General features: G+C 37.2%; 3 protein-coding genes across 4 annotated transcripts; all 3 read left to right on the forward strand.

Moving 5' to 3' along the window:
• Positions 1-551: 551 nt before the first annotated feature.
• LOC130719972 (uncharacterized) lies at positions 552-13051 on the forward strand. The gene is made up of 16 exons (XM_057570559.1): positions 552-1450; positions 2679-2819; positions 2908-3035; positions 3124-3334; positions 3457-3694; positions 3815-3965; positions 4046-4355; positions 7853-7857; positions 7971-8775; positions 8892-9029; positions 9122-9243; positions 9377-9587; positions 9685-9922; positions 10460-10610; positions 10833-11097; positions 11885-13051. The coding sequence occupies exons 1-16, from the start codon at positions 613-615 to the stop codon at positions 11965-11967; spliced, it is 4035 nt and encodes a 1344-aa protein (XP_057426542.1). The 5' UTR covers positions 552-612; the 3' UTR covers positions 11968-13051.
• A 939-nt stretch (positions 13052-13990) lies between these two features.
• LOC130717979 (cysteine-rich receptor-like protein kinase 10) lies at positions 13991-18058 on the forward strand. Its single transcript, XM_057568400.1, has 7 exons — positions 13991-14964; positions 15901-16038; positions 16136-16257; positions 16349-16559; positions 16719-16956; positions 17180-17330; positions 17417-18058. The coding sequence occupies exons 1-7, from the start codon at positions 14145-14147 to the stop codon at positions 17744-17746; spliced, it is 2010 nt and encodes a 669-aa protein (XP_057424383.1). The 5' UTR covers positions 13991-14144; the 3' UTR covers positions 17747-18058.
• A 450-nt stretch (positions 18059-18508) lies between these two features.
• LOC130718392 (cysteine-rich receptor-like protein kinase 25) lies at positions 18509-22493 on the forward strand. 2 transcript variants are annotated; one of them, XM_057568976.1, is made up of 5 exons: positions 18509-19738; positions 19939-20069; positions 20157-20879; positions 21049-21118; positions 22149-22493. In XM_057568976.1, exons 1-3 carry the CDS (start codon positions 18937-18939, stop codon positions 20172-20174), a joined length of 951 nt encoding a protein of 316 aa, XP_057424959.1. In that variant the 5' UTR covers positions 18509-18936; the 3' UTR covers positions 20175-20879; positions 21049-21118; positions 22149-22493. The 2 variants fall into 2 exon arrangements, with proteins under 2 accessions (XP_057424959.1, XP_057424960.1); XM_057568977.1 differs by lacking the exon at positions 21049-21118.
• Positions 22494-22727: the final 234 nt, after the last annotated feature.

Consider the following 22727-nt stretch of genomic DNA (forward strand, 5'->3'; position numbering starts at 1 on the left):
TATTTATAAATCTTGATATATATTGTTTCTTGATTTTAAAATAGTGGATTGTCATCATAAATATATATGTAGGTTGTCCAACCAATTAAACTTTCAAATACTTACTTACTTGGTCGGTAAACCTGATGGAAAAATCATTATCCCCTATTCTACTGTCTAAATGTGATGTTATCTGAGTCAAGTACATGTTGACGAGGGACATGTGAACTCCTTGGGTACGATGTGGGAATCTCAAACAAAGCAGCCAAGATTGTATCATGATTGCAGTCAGAGAAGAAAATGGGTTGTTGTTATTGTTTTCACATAGGAGTGGGATATAAAAAAATACTGAGTGGAGAAGACATCATGTATGGAAAAGAAAAAGCTGAGGTTAATTTAATAGTGAACAAAGGGAATGAAAATAAATAGGTGCTAAGTGGGTCGGGCTAATATCATCATAGTGTACAATATGCATCATAACAAAAAACAATAAGTTAGCATGACAACTAAATTCAATTTTAATCACCATTAAACCCAAGCTTTAAAGAATATAAAGAAAGCTATATGGCGATGAAACTTTGTTTCAGCTAGCACACATTATTTGAGCTCCTCTGCCCGTTCCCTTTGTGAAGAATGGGTTTCTTCCAATATTTGTTCCTTCTTCTCCCAACTTTGGTTTCCCTCTTCATTCACTGCTCTGCCTCTCCCATCATCCAAGCTGCTATAGATAAAAACAGTCATGCTTACTATAACTGCACAAGGAACACCACTTTTGCTGCCAACAGCTCTTACCCTTCCAACATCAAAACACTCTTGGATTGGCTCTCCTCGAATGGCACTAACAATGCCAGTTCCCACACCGCTACAGTTGCTACCAAAAACACTACTGCGGACACTGTCTACGGTCTCTTCTACTGCAGAGCAGACCTCAACCCACAAACCTGCAAAACGTGCGTGACAGAATCATCCAAAATCTTATCATCTTTATGCACCATGGCAAAAGAAGCCATCATCTGGTACGGAGTATGCTACGTGCGCTACTCTGATCGTCGATTCTTTTCCACGGTGGAGGAAAGTCCTAAACTTTCGGCCATGAACGATCAGGATTATGTGGGTCACATTGAGCACTTCAACAATATCCTATGGGACATGTTGAACGAGTTGAGAACTGAGGCTGCAAATGCTTCCACTAGATTGGCTGACAAGACAGCAAACATCACGGAGAAGCAAAAGCTTTATGGTTCCGCTTGGTGCGTTCCGAGCCTATCCCCGGAGAACTGCAGCTGGTGTCTCAGCGATGCCATAGCAGAAGTTCCAACGAGTTGCTGCAGAGGAAAAGTTGGAGGCCATATAGTATATCCCAGTTGCGGTATTAGATACGAGTTGTATCCATTTCACAAGGCACACGACGACGACGGGATGCCATCATCACCACCGCCCCAAAGTACTCACACTGCGGCGGCTCCACCAGGTTTAGCTATGATTATTCCTCATTTACATTTTCCTTACTTGATTACCATTGCTGAAAAAAGAGATAGGATGTTATTGATTTTGCAAAAACATCATCTTCGAACTCGGTTAGTTTTAACTCTACCATCAAGAGTCAGAATTTCTCCAACCGAATTTATTTAATTATATTTCTAGTCAATGTGAAACATTAACACTTTCAAAAATGAGATTATTTCAATCTAGTTATCATGTGTTACTGCTTACCATCAACCCATGACTACTTTATGGCAAAAGATATATATGCTCATAATCAACTTAGTATTTTGATAACTAAGTTGTAAAAGCATTCCTTGTCTAGTGACCTTTGGCTACACTAATACATTATAAATACTTCCTGAAATGAAAGGATAGGGAGGACTCCTCCAAATACTATTTTCAAAGGGAGTAGAACTACATTTACCATTGATTTAGTTTAAGCCTATTATAATCATAGCTCACGAAAATCCAATTCTAAATGGAATTTAATAAAACAAGGAGAAGCAAAAGAGAAAAGTAGAACTACATTTACCATTGATATAATTTAAAGTCCACTATAATGTTTGCTCACGTAAATCCAATTCGGAAAGGAATTGAATAAAACAAGTACAAGCAAAAAGGAAATATACTCTGCATAATGAATGTTTTTAAGGAGAAGACAGGGGAATAAGGGGATAGCCATCCTTAATCACATCAACCAAGTATTTTAGAGTTACTTACAAGGATCAATCAGCCCATTGAATCTTAAAAAAAAAATTAGGAAAGCCCACATAGGATTAGGGCTTTACTAATGGAATTAATTCGCACATTTTGATTTCGATCAATAGTTAAGCAAAATAAGCTTTTCAATCAAAATTTCTCTCACATCGCTCTGGTTTTTATTTGCTCTCTCTTTTAGCTGCTAAAAATAGCTAATCCTAACATTTAATTCATTAACTAATTTAAGTAAAATTGCAGTTTTCTGATTTATATGGATGCCATAAAAGAGGGTAGTCTGGAATTTTTTAGAGTGAAAATGAGGAGGGGGGGGGGGAGAGTTTATATACCTTTTTGTATATGTTAATTATCATGGTGATTACAGTCACCTGAGCTCTATATTCTCCTTTCATCACTCAAGAGCAATAGTTCAAGAGATAAACTTCTCACCAGTTACGAGATTTTTAATTTTTCTGAATGGAAAATGGAAATGACATGAGTTATTTATACTCATGCAGGAAAAGGAAAACAGAGGACACTAACAATAATCATGATCGTTATTGCAACTGTTGTTATACTGGCGCTTTTAATCTTGGGCTACTATCATTTTCTCTATAGAAAAGAAGAAATGAATCATCATGATGCTCTCAAAGAAAGCTGTAATGTGGAAAGACATACCTTTTTCATCATCAAAGAAGCAATTCCCTTAGCCAAATAATTTATAGAATCTATTTTTGTTTGTTGTAGTTAGGCATGGGCATGACATTTCCACTTCGGAGTCCTTGCAATATGAATTAACCACAATTGAAGCTGCAACAAATAGATTTGCAACAGAAAACATGATAGGCAAAGGTGGATTTGGAGAAGTCTACAAGGTAAACATGCTAACTAGCTACTACATTAAAAAGATAAAGTCAGATGTTGTCTCCTTAAATACCATATTAACTGCAATATGTTTTTCAGGGTATTCTTTCAGATGGACAAGAAATTGCTGTGAAGAGGCTTACAAGAAGCTCTGGGCAAGGTGAAGTAGAGTTTAAAAATGAGGTTGAGGTTATAGCCAAGCTTCAACACAGAAATCTAGTAAGGTTACTAGGATTTTGCTTGGAAGATGAAGAAAAGATACTTATCTATGAGTATGTACCAAACAAGAGCCTTGATTACTTTTTATTTGGTATGTCATTTCTGAACTTCCATTAAAAATTTAACTAGAAATATGTATTGACAAATGAATAGCCTTTAATGTACCATACTGATTTGAACTGACTGACTGAAATAATCTAACTTATCTTGTAGATACCCAGAAGCAAAAACTATTACCTTGGTCTCAACGTCAGAAGATTATAAAAGGGATTGCTCGAGGAATTCTTTACCTCCATGAAGATTCACGCCTCAAAATAATACACCGTGATCTGAAACCTAGCAATGTTTTACTAGATAGTAATATGAACATAAAAATTTCAGATTTTGGCATGGCGAGAATCGTCGCTGCAGATGAAATTGAAGAAAGTACAGGCAGAATTGTTGGGACATAGTAAGTTTTTAATCCTACTTCTTTTATTCACTTTCTCATATGCCCTCTTTAACCTAAAAGTCCTTGTCATTGACTCATAACGCTCACTGGTATAATCCTATTTCTCATGTTTGTATGAAGTGGCTATATGTCTCCAGAATATGCAATGCATGGACAATTCTCTGTGAAATCTGATGTGTTTAGTTTTGGGGTCATGGTTCTAGAGATTATTAGTGGAAAGAGGAAAGGCTCTTCTTCTCAATCAGGGTGTGTTGATGACATCCGGAGATATGTGAGTACAAAACATCCTATATAGACTTCTGAATCAGATTTGAAATATTGATTTGATTCATTGACAAATCGAGATTGTAGGCTTGGACAAAATGGACAGAGGAAAGACCACTGGAACTATTGGATCCTAATATAGAAGGACCTTATTCCCCGGAAGAGGTCATCAAATGCATCCACATCGGTTTGCTATGTGTTCAGGAAGACCCAAATGATAGACCTACAATGGCAACAATAGTGTTCTACCTCAACAGCCCTTCAATCAACTTGCCATCCCCTCACGAACCACCATATTTTCATCGTAGTAGAAGAGGAGAAAACATCGCAATCAACGGGGAATCGGCTAATATTCTCGATTCCATCAATGAAAATACTTTGACCCAATTCTTTCCCCGTTAATACTAGTGTGACAGAGTTTGTTGTATTATTCTCTATTGTTAAATAGCAATTATGGATCCCATAATTCAATGGAATAAATCTTACACAATTTGGAAATACACTTATTAAACTGTAGCATATCATCCAATACCAATATGCTTATTACACACATGAAAGCTAGGATTAGCAGCAAAGCTAACTGACTGTCATAGTAGAGAGAAACTGGATAAGTAAAATCCTGAATAAGATAAGCAAGCCACTGAATTTCACATGTCGTAGAATCTAATGCTCGCTATTCGGCTTCATATGAAGAGCGAGAAATAATGGTTTGCTGATATAAATGCCATGAGATCAAGGAATATCCCAAAATGAGGGCAAATCCTTCTCATTTTTGAAAATTCAAAATTTTACAAAAACCCTCAACAAAACACAATTGGTGCTGCAACACTGCATCCACCTATGGTAGAGCTATGAAAGAACCGCATACCTGTCAACCCGTCCATGGCTTCCTTCACCAAGCTTAAATTCCTCTTTATCTTTCTCATCTTACTCGAAATTTGCAAGAACCCTAATTTTCGTTATCAAGTTTGCGCGGGAAGGGTTTTATATCCCTAACTGCATAACAAAATCTTTATTTTTTAATTTGGTCAAAACAAAATCTTTATTTTAATCATTGATAAAAGTGGGCTGGGCCAAAAAGGCCCAACGGCCCAAGTACTCTTACAGCTGGGCTGAAGAAATAGTAATAGGATGGCAAAGCCCGCAGATTGCACTAGCAAGTACAAGACCTATTCAAATCTAGAAATCAAAAACTAATGAAATTTAATTTTATTTTGATCCATCGGAAAAGAATGAAATTTAATTAAGTCAAATTCAACTCATCCAACTTTCAAAAAAAAAAAAAATAATAATAAATAAAACTCATCCATATTCGCACCATAAACACTAGCAATGAGCGAGGCATTTTGTCATCCACTTCAGGATTATGTATTGGGTTAAAGCACCTCTTATACTTCATTTCAATATATTTATATCATGGCTTATAAAAAAAATCTGCTTCAGGATCTTATTCTAACAGAGATCGGTTTAAGTTAATGGTGAGGATTAAGCTTGTTCTCCTCATTATATTATTGATTTAAATTGACTTTTGATCTATGATCTAACGTGATTGTGCATAAGTGATTCTTGGTTTCTAAAACAAACGGTTAATATCCCGAATCTTGTTACTGTGAGCGAAAATGGTCCTTCGGTCCATCTCCGCCACTTGACTAACAGATTTGGCTGATGTGAACACCATTAATTGATGTGGCACGTCATGTCACACACCAACAAAATCTTTAATTAAATCATGACTAGGAGTTTTTTTTGGAAATAGAGCATCATTGATAATAATGGATTGGTCCAAAAAAAGCCCAGCGGCCGAAGTAATCTTACAGATTACGCATTTCTTCAACGCTTGTTCTTCCTGGTGTTGCTACTCTTCCATCCTTCGGTTGCTCAAAGGTAACTCTTAATTAATTAACTATACATCACTGGCTACTCCCTCCGTTCCTGATCTTTTGTTGTTTAAGGTTATGCACATTGTTTAAGAGTGCAATCATTGATATATTTGTTGACAAAAACACCTCTATTTAATGTTGAGTTAAAGTGAAGAAAGAGAATTATAGTTATTGGTTAAGAAACTTGATTTGATTTTGATTGGTGAAAATAAGAGGTGGTAGGTGAGAGATATAGTATTAAATGAGGGTATACATGGAATAAATTGAGAAAAAATGCATTGGGTTTGTAAAACAACAAAAGTTTTGGAATTTAGACCAAAAGTTAAAACAACAAAAGATCAGGAACGGAGGGAGTAATTTGTAACACATTTATTTTTTAACACATTTAATGAGTTTTAAGAGTGGTAATCGTGCAAGTACAAGATTCATAAACTAGTCTAGAAAGCAAAAAGTGATCAACTTTATTTTTTTGACAAAGAAAAAGTAATCAACTTTAATTAAGACAAACTAAACTCATCCAAATTTGCATCTTATACTAACCGTGAGGATTTTAGTCTTGTTCTCCTTATTATATTATTTGCCACCAGTCTAACAGTCTTTCATAACACAGTGCTTGCATGCATGTGATATTTAAATTTTATTGTGTTCAACTTATTATTGTCTATTGTCCTGGGGGCCCATTATTCAATAATTATAACAAAAGAAATACTTTACGTCTATATCAGGAAATAGCTGCAAGCATGTCAAGTGGGCTTCTTCTCGGTTGTCATATGCATGAGTCCGCCAACATGAATTGACAATGGATTGGAACTGATGCAGCCCGCGTATAGTAACATGTTGAAAAATAATTGAGGGTGTGTCGAACTGCCTAGCATGTTTATATAACAAGACTCATTTATTCACACTTCATTTTCTTTTTATCTCATTCTTACTTATTTTTTTTTCAATTCATATCATATTACCTATTATATTATTAATTTCTCTCTATTGTTTAAAATCTCCTTACCTACGATCATTTATAGACAACCTCATTTCATTATTGTTCTCACATAATTTATAAAAGGGTTTTGATAGACTCATTCATATCATAACTCAAAACAAAATTCATTCATATCCATATTCTCTCTCATTCCATTCCTAGCCAACTACTTGTTATTTTTATATTTTTTTTATCATCACATCTCACATATATATATATATATATATATATTTATATAGATATAGATATAACGAATATAGGTGATTATTTTCTTCCTCTGTCTTGCATCTTCCCTCTAGCCAATTAGGTTAGTCAAACTAAGAAACAATTTATTAATTTAAATAAGAATTTAGGGGTGTAATGTGAAGGGATAAGACAATAAGAAAGAAATGAGAAAAGAAACTCGATGAAAATGAAATAAAATGTGACTAAATCCTGTTTCTCCCACATTAAACTTGATCAATTCAATTGACAAATTCAAGTTTCTCAATTTAAACATTAAAAATCGGAGGTCTTTTTTGGGTTTTGGACCCATACCAATCCTAACATACAATACGTGTTTGTTTTGATTTCCACTAAACTGAACATGAATCTACATTAAATCCTACATATTAAATTCTTATTTCAATATGAACAATGATAAATGATTCATTCACACCTTACTTTATCTTTCATATCATTCCCACACATTTCTCTTTCTACCTCTCTGCATATTTTGTCACGTCACAAATCATGATATCACTAATTTCTCTCATTTTTCTTTCTATTTATAAAGGTGAAGGTTGAAAAATAGTGTCAAGAACTCATTATTCAGTTCATTTCAATATACATAAACTCAAATCAACCGGCAACCGCTCTGTTTTTAAAGTCAAGACAACATGCATTGGATATGATATACAAAGGTGAGTTGAATGGTTTCACTTCACAGTTTCACTACTTTCACCAATGGAGGTGCCGGGAGAGAATCCAAAGTCCCAACTCTTCCACTCTAGTCAGATTAATAGCTATAGCTATAATAGTATCTCCCACTTGCAGCCATTGTAGTAGTCAACTTTATCATTTCTGACTCATACAATCATCATTTTTCAACACTGATTGTTCTTCCCTTACCATATTTGCATGCCATCATAGGTTTCTTTCTTCTTTGTCGTAGTGTCATAAATTTTGCAGCAAAAACAGAGTTATGATCCCCAAGTTTCAAAACAACCTATTACTTTTCCTTCTTCTTAGCAGCACCCTTTTGTTCACTGTCTCAGCATCTATCTTCAACAACGTAAGCTGCACAAGCAACAAAACATTCACTCAAAACAGCACCTTCCACTTCAACCTCAACACCCTTCTCTCTTCCCTCTCCTCCAACGCCACCGGCGATGTCAGGTTCTTCAACACCACCGCCGGCAAAGCCACCGACGCCGTCCACGGCCTCTTCATGTGCAGAGGAGATGTCCCCTACGCGCTCTGCAGAGAGTGCGTGGGATTCGCAACGCAAACCATAGCCTCATCTTGCACCTCTGCAAGAGAGGCTGTGATCTGGTACAACGAGTGCTTGCTACGTTACTCTGACCGGTTCATCTTCTCCAGAATGGAAACCATGCCCAGGTACCAGATCAAGATCCCAATGGGGGATCCTGTAGTTTTGCACACTCGCAGATTCTACACCGCATTGGGATCCATTTTGAATGCTCTGCCGAAACAAGCAGCTCTGGCTCTTGCTGCTAAGTCCAACAGATACGCCGTCAAGCAGGAAAACGCCTCCGCCGCTGTAACCCTCTACGGCATCGGGCAGTGCACGCCGGACTTGTCGGCCGCCGACTGCGCGCGGTGTGTGAGGGTTGCTGCGGCGGAGTTTCCTAATTCCTGTTGCGGTGGTAGCATTGGGGAAAGTGTTATGTTTCCCAGTTGCTTTGTTAGGTATGAAACGTACCCGTTTTATCAGCATTCAGGAACCTCAGCATCAGGTATGATCAAGGGTTAGCTACTTAGCTCAGCTTTTTCTCTGATTTGTGCTGTGTTGAGTGATTATGACTTATGAGTATCAAAGTTTCATGAAACTTTGTGTGACAATTTTTGGCAGGGGAAAGAAACATTCCAACACCTGTGTTGGCTATCATTGTTGTATTGGTTGTTACTTTGGTGATGGTTTTCTTCTTTGGCTTCTGTTTCTTATGGATTAAAGCTAGAAAGAGACGCAAGGCCAGCTTTCGAGAAGATCGTAATGCCAATCTTAAAGCTTTAAGTGTTTATATGTCTTGTTCTTGCTCTGAGTATTTGAATGACTTTATTTTTGTGTGTACTGTGATGTAGATGGGCTTGAGGTTAATACAGTGGAGTCCTTGCAGTTTGATTTGGCTACAATTGAAGTAGCAACGGACAAGTTCTCTGAATACTGCAGGATAGGCAAAGGGGGATTTGGACAAGTCTACAAGGTAAGATGTAAATTTGTTAAGTAACTATGTGTTTGGATATCAATTTAGTGGTGCCAACGAATATCCAAACATTAGCTTAAAGTATTATTCACTATTGTTTTCTTCTGCTTTCTTGTATGATTTGCAACTTTAGGGAATCCTTCCTAGTGGACAAGAAATAGCTGTGAAGAGACTGTCCATAAATTCAGGGCAAGGAATGGAGGAATTCAAAAATGAAGTGTTGTTAATAGCCAAACTTCAGCACAGAAATTTGGTGAGGTTAATAGGATTTTGCCTTGATGGTGGAGAGAAAATACTTGTCTATGAATTTGTGCCTTACAAGAGCCTTGATCACTTCCTATTTGGTATGATGACACTTCAACCTTTGTTTCTACTTTTGGCCTAAGTTTTACATTCTGCACTTATTGTCTTGTGTTTGACTGATGGCAATTTTATATATAGAGCCCCAAAATCAAAGACAATTGACTTGGCCTGAACGGTATATTATCATAGAAGGAATTGCTAGAGGAATTCTTTATCTTCATGAAGATTCTCGTCTCAAGATTATACATCGTGACATCAAACCAAGCAATGTTCTGCTAGATAGCAACATGAATCCAAAAATTTCTGATTTTGGCATGGCAAGGATGGTTGATACAGAGCAAATTCAAGGATGTACAAATAGAGTTGTGGGCACATAGTGAGTAATAAACCCTTATATTTACCATTATAATCTTTGTCCTAAAAAATTATTATCATTTACCTTGCTTTCGTGGCATATTCCCAAGTCTATTACTTTGACTGTGGCTTGGCAAGCATGCTGGCTATAGGTCCAATTGTGGGGAACTATTGAGTTGCAAATTTTGTTTCCTTGTTTGGTCTGACCAGTTCAATATTGTGACTAAAGAGAGTAATATGTAATGAAATGTTATGCAATCCTACATGTAAATACTGATCCTATGTGGGTTAAATTGTATTCGAATTCAAGTTAGGCCTTTCTCTAGGTCCAAAGTTAGTTTAGATGCGAGGATTACCCTCCAATTTATCAATAGATTCTGATGCCATATTAAAATTTGGGTTTGACCTAACTTATAAGTAATTTATCAGTCATATCTCTAGTAAATGTTAAATGTGAGACTTAACAAATTGTCCAAGTTCCATCTCCCCTGCATGGCTAGTGTAGTGGTGTATGAAGTATGATTTGTATACTGATTTTTTTTGTCTTTTCTTTCCTCAGTGGTTATATGTCTCCCGAATATGCAATGCACGGAAGATTTTCGGTGAAGTCTGATGTTTTCAGTTTTGGAGTTATGGTTCTCGAGATTATTAGCGGGAAAAAGAATTCTTGTTCTTTTGACTCATATCGTGTTGATGACCTATTGAGTCATGTGAGTATCAAACTCCTTTTGTTTTCTTCTTTGTATTTTAATTTCACAGCCTCTCCTAGACAACAGATTAAAAGAGATAGAAATAGAAAGGAATATCTCTATTGGCCCTCAATGTTTTTGGCGAAACAGCGCATTTAATTTTGATAAATCAGCGTTTTTGCATTTCTTACAAATTTCTTTTGAAAGACAATGATAGAAAAATCTATTTCATTATGGTTTCAGGCTTGGAATCAATGGAAGAATGAATCACCATTGCAGTTGCTGGATCCAATTCTGCTTGAATCTTATAGTCCAAATGAAGTAAACAGGTGTATGCAGATTGGTTTATTGTGTGTCCAAGAAAATCCAGATGATAGACCTGGAATGGGAACTGTTGTTTCATATCTTCATAATCTCTCAGTTGAAATGCCATTTCCTCTTGAACCAGCATTTTTCATGCATGGCAGAACAAGAAGACATTCATCAGCTGAACATGACTCACATTCAGGTCACTCCACCAATCATAGTTCCTCGTCTGCATATATGATGTCTTCCACTAATTTCTTCCCTCGATAGCCTTGTTTTATTTGGCATATCTAAAGTGATATTTCAACTTAAAATCTCCACGAAGTTCCCTTCCACAGTATATATCTATACTCAATAGTGTCTTACATAGTACACACTCTTCATTTATTTGTTAAACAAAATAGAATTAATTTATCTTTCTATAATAAATTTGAGACTTCCTATTAAAAGTTTGAATATATGTACCTTTGCTTTGCAGGAGCCTTTTTTAAGCTCCTGCATTGTTCCTCTGTTACATCCATTCTAATGAATTTCTTAACCTGAATTATTCCTCTGTTAAGCACTTAAGCTGCTGCCAAAGGGTTCCCTCTTCTGTATATTCATAAAATACATAATAAAAGCATTTGTTAGTCATGATAACTTTTTATATGTAATCACTTGTATCTTCTACTACTGGTATTCTTGCTTTAATCGGAGGATCATTGCAGGTGATAAAATTTCTGCATAGTTATATTATTTTGAGGCATTGTTCATATATAAGTTGAAATTAATGATAACTGATTAGAGATTAATTAGTTGCATTGACATTGTAAAAAAGTTTTACACTCTCATCCAATTAGAATTCATCAATTTGTCATGTCATAATTAAATTTGGATTTAAAAATATTTAAAATGGTTAATGAAAAGAAACGTGGTCGGATGCATATGTAAAACTGTCTAAACTGTCAGCTGCATATAAATTAAATCCTAATTATTAATCATAATTACAGATTTTACACTAAAGAAATATTGGAAAGAATTGATGGGCTGGAGACATACGGTCAAATCTGGCATGTGGGTTGGTGTAAAATAGGTTCATTATTCATTAATGTATAATGTATTGTAAGATCAAGAAATCCCAGAAGACTTCATAAAGAACCTAGTTGGATTTGACAAATCCTTGGGAGGCTGGATGCTCCTTGACTGTATGAAGCTGGCAACCCACAATTGATAACTATAATTGCAAATTATATTTAATATGTACACATTTATATGTTTATAATATTGTTCAAGTTAATCGCTTTAGACTCTGATCAATAGGTGTCAAATCAGGTAGTTAAGGGAGTAAAACTTTCTCAATATTCTTTTATGTGAGAGTTGAATTACAGAACACATTTTTTATAATGAATCAAAGGAGTCAAAGACCCAACAAACAGGGAAAAACAAAAGCGAAACTGCATGCCTCTCATATAAACAGAGGATGCATTATTAAACCAGAAGAAAGCTGAACAAAATGATGGAAGATGCTCATAAATCCTGATATGATGCTGTAAACTCAGACTATGCTTTGTCAAGGAGTCAGCCACAAAGTTTGCTTCTCTAAAAATATGCTGCCAGCAAACTTGGTCACATGTTGAGACAATGCTTCAAATAGTTTGCACAAGGCCAGCACAAGAATAAGTTTTCATGCAGCCTGCCTCCAAGAACCTTATTGCTACAGAGGAATAAGATTCCACCACAATTTTTGACTTTCACATGTATTTATATTGGACAAATGACGACGTCTTCGTTGCTAACTAGTAAGAATAGCTTCATGCATAACATTCTCCACACGAAAGCTCGAGATCTCTGAGGTCCTGCCCAACTCCAATTGGTTTGAAACTTACCATCTCTATGTAAACAATGATGGTACGCATAGGCTGAAGCCACCGTGAAATCGCCATCATTGTTATGCTGCCAAGTAAGATGATCAGTTAAGCTCGTGGAAATTGGAGTCCGAATGGTCAAGATTCTAAGAAAACCTCTTGTCCACCCTTTTGTTAGGCAAAATCAGCTACTCTTTGAGGTAGTGATATCTCCGGCTGATTACCATCTTGCTGCTGCTGGACTAAAACTCCCTATAATGGGAATCCAATTATCATTCCAGAAATTTATATGCAACATGTGGTTATAATGCATATGGATTGAGTTTTTTTTACTAAAATGATGTCTCATTTTTTATCACGACTAATAAAATATGACATGTAAATTAAAAAAAAAATACATATATAGATATAATATTTATAACCTTGCGTGAGCAAATTTTTATTGATAGAACACAACCAACCTTATTAGAACTTGGGAGGGCAGGAAATAAGACAACATTTGCGGACAAAAGATCCAATACATATAGCCGCATTGTTGGAGCATTGCTTCTAGTATATCAACTTTAAGATTTGCCATGTTAGATGAGAGAGATTAGCACATGCGTTAGCTTCTATTGCTATCAATTCCCCTTCTACATAGAAGGTTACAGAAGCTTTGCTCGTAGACATGCTTTTTCTTGAAGAGTAATGATACATATACACTTCACTTTCTCTTCCATCTTATTTCTACACATTTTTCTTTCCTACATTTCTTGTCACATCACAAATCATATCACTCATTTATCTCTTTCTCTTCTTCATTAGGTAAGATGAAGCTGGAAATTGTTTGTCAACATAATTTTATTATTTTTCTTAAATATAAGGCGACCTTTCCATAAATAAATAAAAAAACTAGTGGTTGTTTTTTTAAAAACTTTATGGACCATGACCGTGTAGATCGGGTGTTTGAAAACCCGCATCTTCAAGAACAATTCTTTGGGCTTCAGCCCAACTTCTTTCATGAATGAGACTTTTTCAGAAAAGAAAGAAAGAATGATTTTCCTCATTGATTCTACACATCTTCACGGCTCCCCATCTCTCTTTTGAATGTTCCAAATGATTCCAACAATAATGACATGACACATGTAATAAACTAATCCTAAGATTTTTCAGTGAGGACTAATCCACAAGAAGAATTTAGAAAAATGACTCAAGTCAAGTCAAGTGCGTCATTCATAATAACAAGGTTGACTTACCTGCTTCATTGACTCTTTCATCAAACTCTCCCCCTCCCTCCACGCCAAACTGAGAAATTAAACAAACTGCAAATTTCAACTTCACACACACACACACACACACACACACACACATTAACATAAGTTGCTACACTCCATTCATAAAGATTAACAAACTCAATAACTCAACCATGGCTTCAATTTCCATTCTGTTTCATCTTGTTATAGCTATTACCTTCCTCAGTTGCACAACCACTAAAGCACAGGGTCCAAATTATCTCTACCAGGTTTGCTCAACCAACAAAACAACCGCCAACAGCACCTTCCAATCAAACCTCAGGACCCTCTTCTCCTCCCTATCTTCCAACGCCACCGCCAACAATGATTTCCACAACAGCACAGTCACCGGCCGGAACTCCTCCGATACGGTGTATGGACTCTTCATGTGCAGGGGCGACACCGACACTTCCACATGCAGCAAGTGCGTCGCAAACGTAACGCAGAAACTCTCCTCCGACTCAGAGTGTTCGTTGTCCAAACAGGCTGTGTCCTGGTACGACGAGTGCATGGTGCGGTACTCCAACCGCTCCTTCTTCTCCACCGCAGACACCAGGCCCGGTGCTTTCCTCTTCAACACCGCCAACGTCTCGAACCAGGAAAGCTTCATGAGTTTGTTGTTCGCCACCATGAACGACACGGCGGATGAAGCGGCGAGTTTTTCTGGCGGTGCTAAATACGCCACGAAGGAAGCGAACATTTCTGGGTTTCAGAGTCTTTATTGCTTGGCGCAGTGCACGGAGGACTTGTCGCGTCAAGAGTGTAGAAGATGTCTTGAAGATGCAATTGGGAACCTTCCGCGGTGCTGTGAGGGGAAGCAGGGAGGGAGGGTTTTGTATCCAAGCTGTAATATTAGGTATGAATTGTACCCTTTCTATCAATCCCCTGCTTCTGCCGCACCGGCGCCTTCCCCGGCAGGGATTGTTCCTCCAACCACTTCTTCTAGTTCTGGAGGTAATGTAATTTAGTTCAAAGTTTCATGCTTTCAAATGTTGCACAATTGAATTTCACTAGCTGCATGAGATCACCAACTTGTAAATCAGTTGAGTGATGTGAGGTTGTTTTAGCTTAAGCATAGGTCTCAAATTCGAGTCCCCTGTGTATGTTGGGTTAAATACGTGTTAGAGAGAGATTTGTCGGTCATAATCATCTTACCGTGCTCGAACTATTGAGAAATATGCCAACAAGTAGAATATGATGGAACCATTTGCAATAAGAAAAGTTTTATACCAACCAGTCAACCACAAGGTCTGACGACTGACGTAGTGGTTAGCTTACTTCGTCACTTAACTATGAGGTCGGGAGTTCAAGCCTCGCATATGGGAATGAAACGCATATTGTGGTTTGCCGTTTAGAGCTTAGTGCGAGCACCCGCGACGAGGGGATTAGTTATTACCGTCGGTGGTGGATAAAAAATGTTCTATGCCCAAATTAGTATGAGAGAGAAAGTAAGAAAGGTATCTACCCAAATTAGTATTAGTATGCAATCTTATGAGATAGGATTATAGGCAGGGCCGGCCCAAGGGTAAAGCCACCCAAGCAAGGGCTTTAGGCCTCCAATTTTTTTTTGTTTTTTCTTAAGTAAAAAAGGCCTCCGATTTTTTTTCTTAAGTAAAAAAGGCCTCCAAAATTAAAATTAACAAAATTTTATATTAGATCAAACATGTTTCAAGGCTCTCAAAATTAAAATTCGCTTTAGGCCTCATTTGGTGTTGGGCCGGCCCTGATTATAGGAAGAGATGGATTGAGAGAAAAATTGAATGTTTGTGGGGGTGTTTGTATTTTTAGGAGTTTATAAATCATGATTATTTGCAATGTTTATCTATGAATTGCAGTTATGAACCACCACAAGCTTTTTTGTACTAAAACTACTTCATTGTGGAAATGCAGGAAGTAGTGGGATCTCATCAGGGACAATTGTTGCAATTGTGGTTCCAATTGCAGTGGCTCTGCTGCTCTTTGTTGTGGGCGCTTTGTTCTTAATTAAAAGAGCAAGGAAGAAGCGTGGTTCTGCACAAGAACCAAAAAGTAAGGTTCCAAGTAATTGAAAAGATTTTGATTTTTAATACTTGAAAATTCTGCTGTCTTGTAATCTCATCTCATAAGCATGGTTTTCTCTTCTTAGCTGGAACTGAGATCAGCACAGTGGAATCCTTGAGATTTGATTTCAGTACAATTGAAGCTGTCACAAACAAATTCTCTGAAGCTAATAAGCTAGGTGAAGGTGGATTTGGTGAAGTTTACAAGGTATGAATTTAGCATGCTTTTGTTTCTTTCCTCACAAGGCAACTATACTCATTTGTGTATATATACCAATTACAATTTGTGAAAAATTCAGGGTGTTCTTCCAAGCGGACAAGAAATAGCTGTCAAGAGACTCTCTAAAGGCTCTGGACAAGGTGGAGAAGAGTTTAAGAATGAAGTTGAGGTGGTTGCAAAGCTTCAACATAGAAATTTAGCAAGACTTCTAGGTTTTTGCTTGGAAGGAGATGAAAAGATACTTGTTTACGAATATGTAGCCAACAAAAGCCTTGACTATATTCTTTTTGGTAGGCTCACCTTTTCTCAATTCCTTTTGATGTACAATTTACCTCCCTTCTTTAATTTTAGATTTGTAAAATTTATCTGATTCACTATATATGTGAGCAAGCTAGAGGAAGCTACTCTCACAACTAACATTAATTCAATAATTTTTGTTTCATATGCAGATCCTGAAAAACAAAGTTGGTTGGATTGGACAAGACGTTACAAGATTATTGGAGGGATTGCTCGGGGCATTCAATATCTTCATGAGGATTCTAGGCTCAAAATTATTCATCGTGATCTTAAAGCTAGCAACATATTATTGGATGGAGATATGAATCCAAAAATCTCAGATTTTGGCATGGCGAGAATATTTGGAGTGGATCAAACTCAAGGAAATACCAGCAGGATAGTAGGGACATAGTAAGTACAAGTTTTAATTATCTTCCTTGCAGGATATAATTCTGAAAGTACTGGTTTCCAACTCCTACAATCTAACATGAAAAGATACTTTTGCACTCCAAACATGCACTCAGTTCAATTCAAACATCTTAGCACTTTCTATCAAACAAAAAAGAAGAGCATTGTCATTCTTTCTCTTTTAAACTTCTGAAGTGCTGTATTGATGCTAAAATATGTTTTTCAGTGGTTACATGTCTCCAGAGTATGCTATGCATGGAGAGTTCTCCGTGAAATCTGATGTATACAGCTTTGGAGTGCTCGTAATGGAGATTATAAGTGGGAAGAAGATTAGTTCTTACAATGAAACAGACTTTTCTCAGGATCTACTTAGCTATGTGAGTAGAGAAAATATTGTAATTATTCATTCTTACCATATAGTGATCACTTCTTAACACATGCTTGATGAAAACTTGTTATACAGGCCTGGAAACTCTGGAAGGATGGAGCACCCTTGGAATTGATGGACCCCACATTAAGAGAATCCTACACTCCAAATGAAGTGATAAGATGCATCCATATTGGTTTACTTTGTGTCCAAGAAGATCCAGAAGATAGACCTACAATGGCAACAATAGTGCTTATGCTAGATAGTAACTCTGTTACTCTACCGGTACCAAATGAGCCTGCATTTTTTGTACACAGTGGAACTGATCCAAGCATGCCAATGAGGCTGCAAATTGATCAATCTACAACTGGTTCAATACAAAAGTCTAACAATGAGATCTCGGTTAGTGAAGTAGATCCTCGATAAAGCTTGAAAACGTAAGGAGCTTTTAAAGATATTATTGTCGGTCAGACAATCTCCTACCGCTTAGTGTGCTATCAATAGAGTGAGAGATTAGTCTCAACTTGCTATAGGGATATCTTAGTTAACAGAAAAAAAAAAATGGTATATTTGTCTCATTTGTTTTGAGTTGTGGGGTTGTGGCTTCTTATGATCGAAGTTCAAAATCTTGTAAATTTTGTATTTGCTTATTTCTCTATGTGGAAATGATATCTGCGGGTCGTTTAGGCCATCTTGTATTTATTGTTCCCTCTTTGAAAAAGGTGATATTCTTAAATACTTAATAAGTCCATGGTGGAAAAAACAGACAAATGAATTAGTCTTATGTTGTACAATTCCTACTTCAAAGATAAGATGGACCAAAAACTTAGAAGAGTATCCGCTCATTAGCTGATGCGATCATGCACTGTCCTGCTTATGTCAGTATCGTTTAAGCCATCAAATTTGACTTTGAATCTTAACCAATCAACCTCAAACTAATCAAGATATTTCTCAACATGTGTCAGCACTTTAAGGAGCTAACAACTGGTGTCTTCCATGATCATCTTTCTCAATAATATACATCCTCTGTTTCGTTTGCGTCTACATAACAATTGAGTACAACATGATGGAATTTTATCCAAAAAGGTTACACAGACATATGGTTTTGACCGGCATACATCTGACATATGCATGAATAGTGGTCGCTAATGTTTGCTACGATTATAAACCTCTGCTAATGTGTATGTCGATTGGATCAAAAACCATGTGCCTACATATTGGGACTCATTTTTATCCTTATTCATAGAAAGAATTCTATCAATTTCTATTTGGAAGTGAGTACAAACATCCGTTTGCACCGATATCACTATTGAAACACAACCTTCCTCATTTTCCACAAAACCCAATAGGTTTGCTTTAATTAAATCTGATTGTTAAAAATTTGCTTTAATTAATCTTTTCCACCCACCTAAACATGAAATTATTGGACTTGAAAGTTTGCTTTAATTAATCTGCTTGAGTTAAAAGTCCTTCCTATATGGCATAATTCAATGTGATTCTGCATTTTGTCAATTTAATCACCCCTAGCCCTTCTAGATTTCAAGTGGCTGACACACTCTACATCTGGTCCAAAAATACTAGGCTCTAAAGCAACACTAGTACAAACCTTTCTCCAAATGAAGATGCCTCCTTCCAAGTACTCTGTAGTTTCTCCTGTTTTCTTCTCCCTCTTTAGCTTCCTATTCTTCCCAACAGAATCATCTCCAATCTACAGTTCTCATTGCTGCACAGACTCCATCAAGTACCAACCAAACAGCACCTTCCAAACCAACCTCAACCTCCTCCTCTCTTCCCTCTCTTCCAACGCCACCGGAGGCAGCCGTTTCCACAGAGCAGTAATCGGCAGCGAAACCTCCAACATCGTCAAAGGTCTCTTCCTCTGCCGCGGTGACACACTCGCGGCCGCCTGCCACGACTGCGTCACCGCGGCATCCAGAGACCTTAAACGCCGCTGCCCGGTTCAAAAAGAGGCCATAATCTGGTACGACGAGTGCATGGTTCGCTACTCCAATCAATCTTTCCTCAACAACATAGTTCCCGGAGTAGACCTCTCTGATACGAAGAGCGTGGCTCCCGGAGAACTCAACCGCTTCAACGAACTCCTCGCTGGGCTGCTGAATGCTCTGGCGACGAAGGCTGCGAATTCTGTTGATGAGAAGTTTGCAACAGGGGAAGTGAACTTCACGCGCTCCGTGACGCTCTATGGATTGGTGCAGTGTACGCCGGAGTTGTCGTTGTTTGATTGTAACATGTGCTTCAGAAGCGCCATTGCTTCTGTTCCGAATTGCTGTGATGGGAAACAAGGAGCCAGGGTTTTGCTTCCTGGTTGCAATATCAGATATGACATCTACCCATTTTACAGTAGCAGCAATAATTCACTGACACCACCGGTTCCTGTTGTTCAATCTCGCACTTCAGGTACAGTATTAGTCCTGACTGTGTCAAATGTCGGTTAGGTTAGTTCTGGCCCGATGTTTTATCTAAACAGGATTAACTTGACTGACATTTGACGAGATGCAGGCCCTAGGCTAACACTGAGTTTGAGCATTCATTTTTGTTTGTATTTTTTTCTTTTTGCATTCATTATGGGGTTTTTCTGATTACTGATGTTGGATCAGGACGGACTCGTGTTGAAGTGATCCTTGCATTTGTAATACCTATTGTTGCTGCCATGGTGCTTTTCACTTTTGGCATTTGTTCTGTCATGAGAAAGCAAGCGAGAAGTATGATATTGTTATGGAGGAAAACGGTAATGAGATGAAATCATAATCTATTACTAGTAACTTGCTTAGTTAGGTGTTAGGTTGCTGATTTTTCCTTTTTGCTTGAAAAACAGGATGTTTCTGAGATATAGATGATGAGACTGATGCATGCTGGAAACATTCAAGAATCAAGTATCAGGATAATTCACTTAATGCTGAAGACCAAGCTATGAAGACTTGTTTCTTTTTAGTATGCTTAATTTGGAAGTGCTTAATGCGAGCAAAACTACTTGGAAGCGTTGGAAAGACTTCTGGTGCATCCCTCTTTGATTTGTTTCGTTTAGAGAGATCCTACAATCTCAGGAAAGAGGATATAGTAGTTGCTACGAGCGTACAGAATGATTTCAAATAAAAATGAAACATCCTGTTAAAAAAAAAAGGTACAGGAAATAGAAAAAAATATATATATATACATATATATTTAATAAAGCAAAAACTTATAATAATAATAGTTAAAAAAAAAAAAAACAATCTAACCTAACCCCATAACCCACGCAGCCCCACACCCACAATTGCTGAAACCGTAAAAAAAAAAGCAATTCTTTTCTCTCTCTGTGCTCGTTGCTTTCTTTCTTCTCCTGTGCGCAGCTTTGGTTCTTTTCTCTTCTCTTCAATTTTCTTTCTTCTTCAAAGGAAACAAAATACTACACAATACCCCCACCATCAAATAGACGTTGGTGAAGAGAAATTATCTTGCAAGTGGAAAAGATGTTGGGCATGGTTTTGGGAGATAGGGTTTGTGCTAAAGAATGAGAAGAGTACCCACCGCTTCACGATTACTCAGTCGGGTTATTGAGGTATATCTATCACTTATAGATTTAAAGAATGATATTATAGTATATGTTAGACTTGAGTAGGATTATTTTAGGGGTTTGGGTACATAATTGGGGATTTCATAGTTGCTCACGGGTAGTACGACATAAGATAATTGTTGCTGAAGGTTTGAAGTTGATTTTTGGTGTTCAGATCTGCCGGTTAGTGGTTCGTTTGGTTGTCGCGCAGTTGTGGAGAGCAATCGTGTTGGTTCTTCGTAACTGTGAGTGGTTTTCAACTGCTATGACATATTTTTAACAGTCTTATAACTGATTTAATTACTTTATCATGTGACCTATTTATCTAAATTGGGGAAACGTGTTTTAGTATGTTTGACTATCATTCTTGAACTCTGAAAGCTGATTTTATGAAACTGATTTTGAGCATGTTTTATGAATTGGTATGAGAAGAGAATGACATTGGGTTAATTTGGAAATTATGTGAAATTGAGATTGTGAACTTGAAAAGCTTTGATGAGCATTGAAAAGTTGATATTGAGAATGTTATTTTGAAAAGCTTTGATGAGCATTTGAAAATGATTTTGAGACTGTTGATGAGACTTGTATTGGTTTGAGAAAACGGTTTTGGGGATCCTTGATAAAACCCCGTAGCCGTTAGCGGAGGTAACGGCCTAGGTGCACCTAGCTAGTTTGATTCCGGGAGGAGAGGGCTATCCGTTAGATGAAGCCGCCAGTGCACGGAAAGGGCTATCAACGAGATGAAGCTTCCCCCGATGAGATTGATGAGATATGACATGATTTCGGGTGGAGAGGGCTATCCGTTAGATGGAGCCGCCTCTTGGGTAAGATAATCCTTAAGAGGAAAGGGCTATCAATGAGATGTAGCTTCCCCCGATGACACGATGTGACTTGAGAAAGGAAAGGGCTATCCGCTAGATGGAGCCACCCCTATCGGAGAGGCCATCCCTTAGGAGGAGAGGGCTATCAGCGAGATGGAGTCGCCTCATGGTTCTACATGTGTGACCCTATTAATTATATTTCTGGTTTTATGTTTTTCATATCTGTGCATGATTTTAACTGTATTTATTTGAAATGGTTATTTATGAACTTTATGATTTTTGTCAAGTTCATAGTTGAAATGATTTAAACTGGTATTATTGATGATATAAATTGTTTATACTGAGCTGAGAGCGAAAAACTCGTGCCTAGTTTGTTTCCCCTTCCTGTTCATGGTGGTTGTTGACTGCTCACTAAGTCTTTGTGACTTACCTCATTCATTATTTCCCTTCACAGATTTTCAGGCAGCTTAGTAGCAGACTGTTGTCAGATTCAGATCATTCGACTTATTTCCTTTAGCAGGTTGTCATAGTGGTGTCTTTTATTTAATCCTGGTTATCTGCAGCTATAGGGAGTCCTAGGTGGATTTAGATTTGGGATTGTGATTTATTGTTATATTTTAAGAGTTGGCACTTGAGTGCTCGAGTTGGTTTTATATTTCACTTAAAATACTGGTTATGGAAGAACTTATTGGCAGATGTTGTTAATTTGTAACTATTGGAATTACAAAAGAGATTCTAGTGTTTTTATATATGTGTACAAAGATATTTTGAATAAATTGTTTGGGAAATGATTCTATGAGGAAGAGGCTTGCCAGGCTAGGGTGGTAGTCTGTGCGCCGGTCACGGCTTAGGATTTTGGGTCGTGACAAAAAATGTGCAAGAATTATTTCTGCATTTTGTTTCCTGGATAAATGTTATATATTCACGAGTAATGATATATACACACCTCACTTTCTCTTCCATCTCATTTCCACACATTTTTCTTTTTATCTCTCTCTGCATTTTCTGTCACATCACAAATCATATCACTCAT

Source organism: Lotus japonicus, chromosome 5 (assembly GCF_012489685.1).
Source record: "Lotus japonicus ecotype B-129 chromosome 5, LjGifu_v1.2".
Classification (NCBI taxonomy): domain Eukaryota; kingdom Viridiplantae; phylum Streptophyta; class Magnoliopsida; order Fabales; family Fabaceae; genus Lotus; species Lotus japonicus.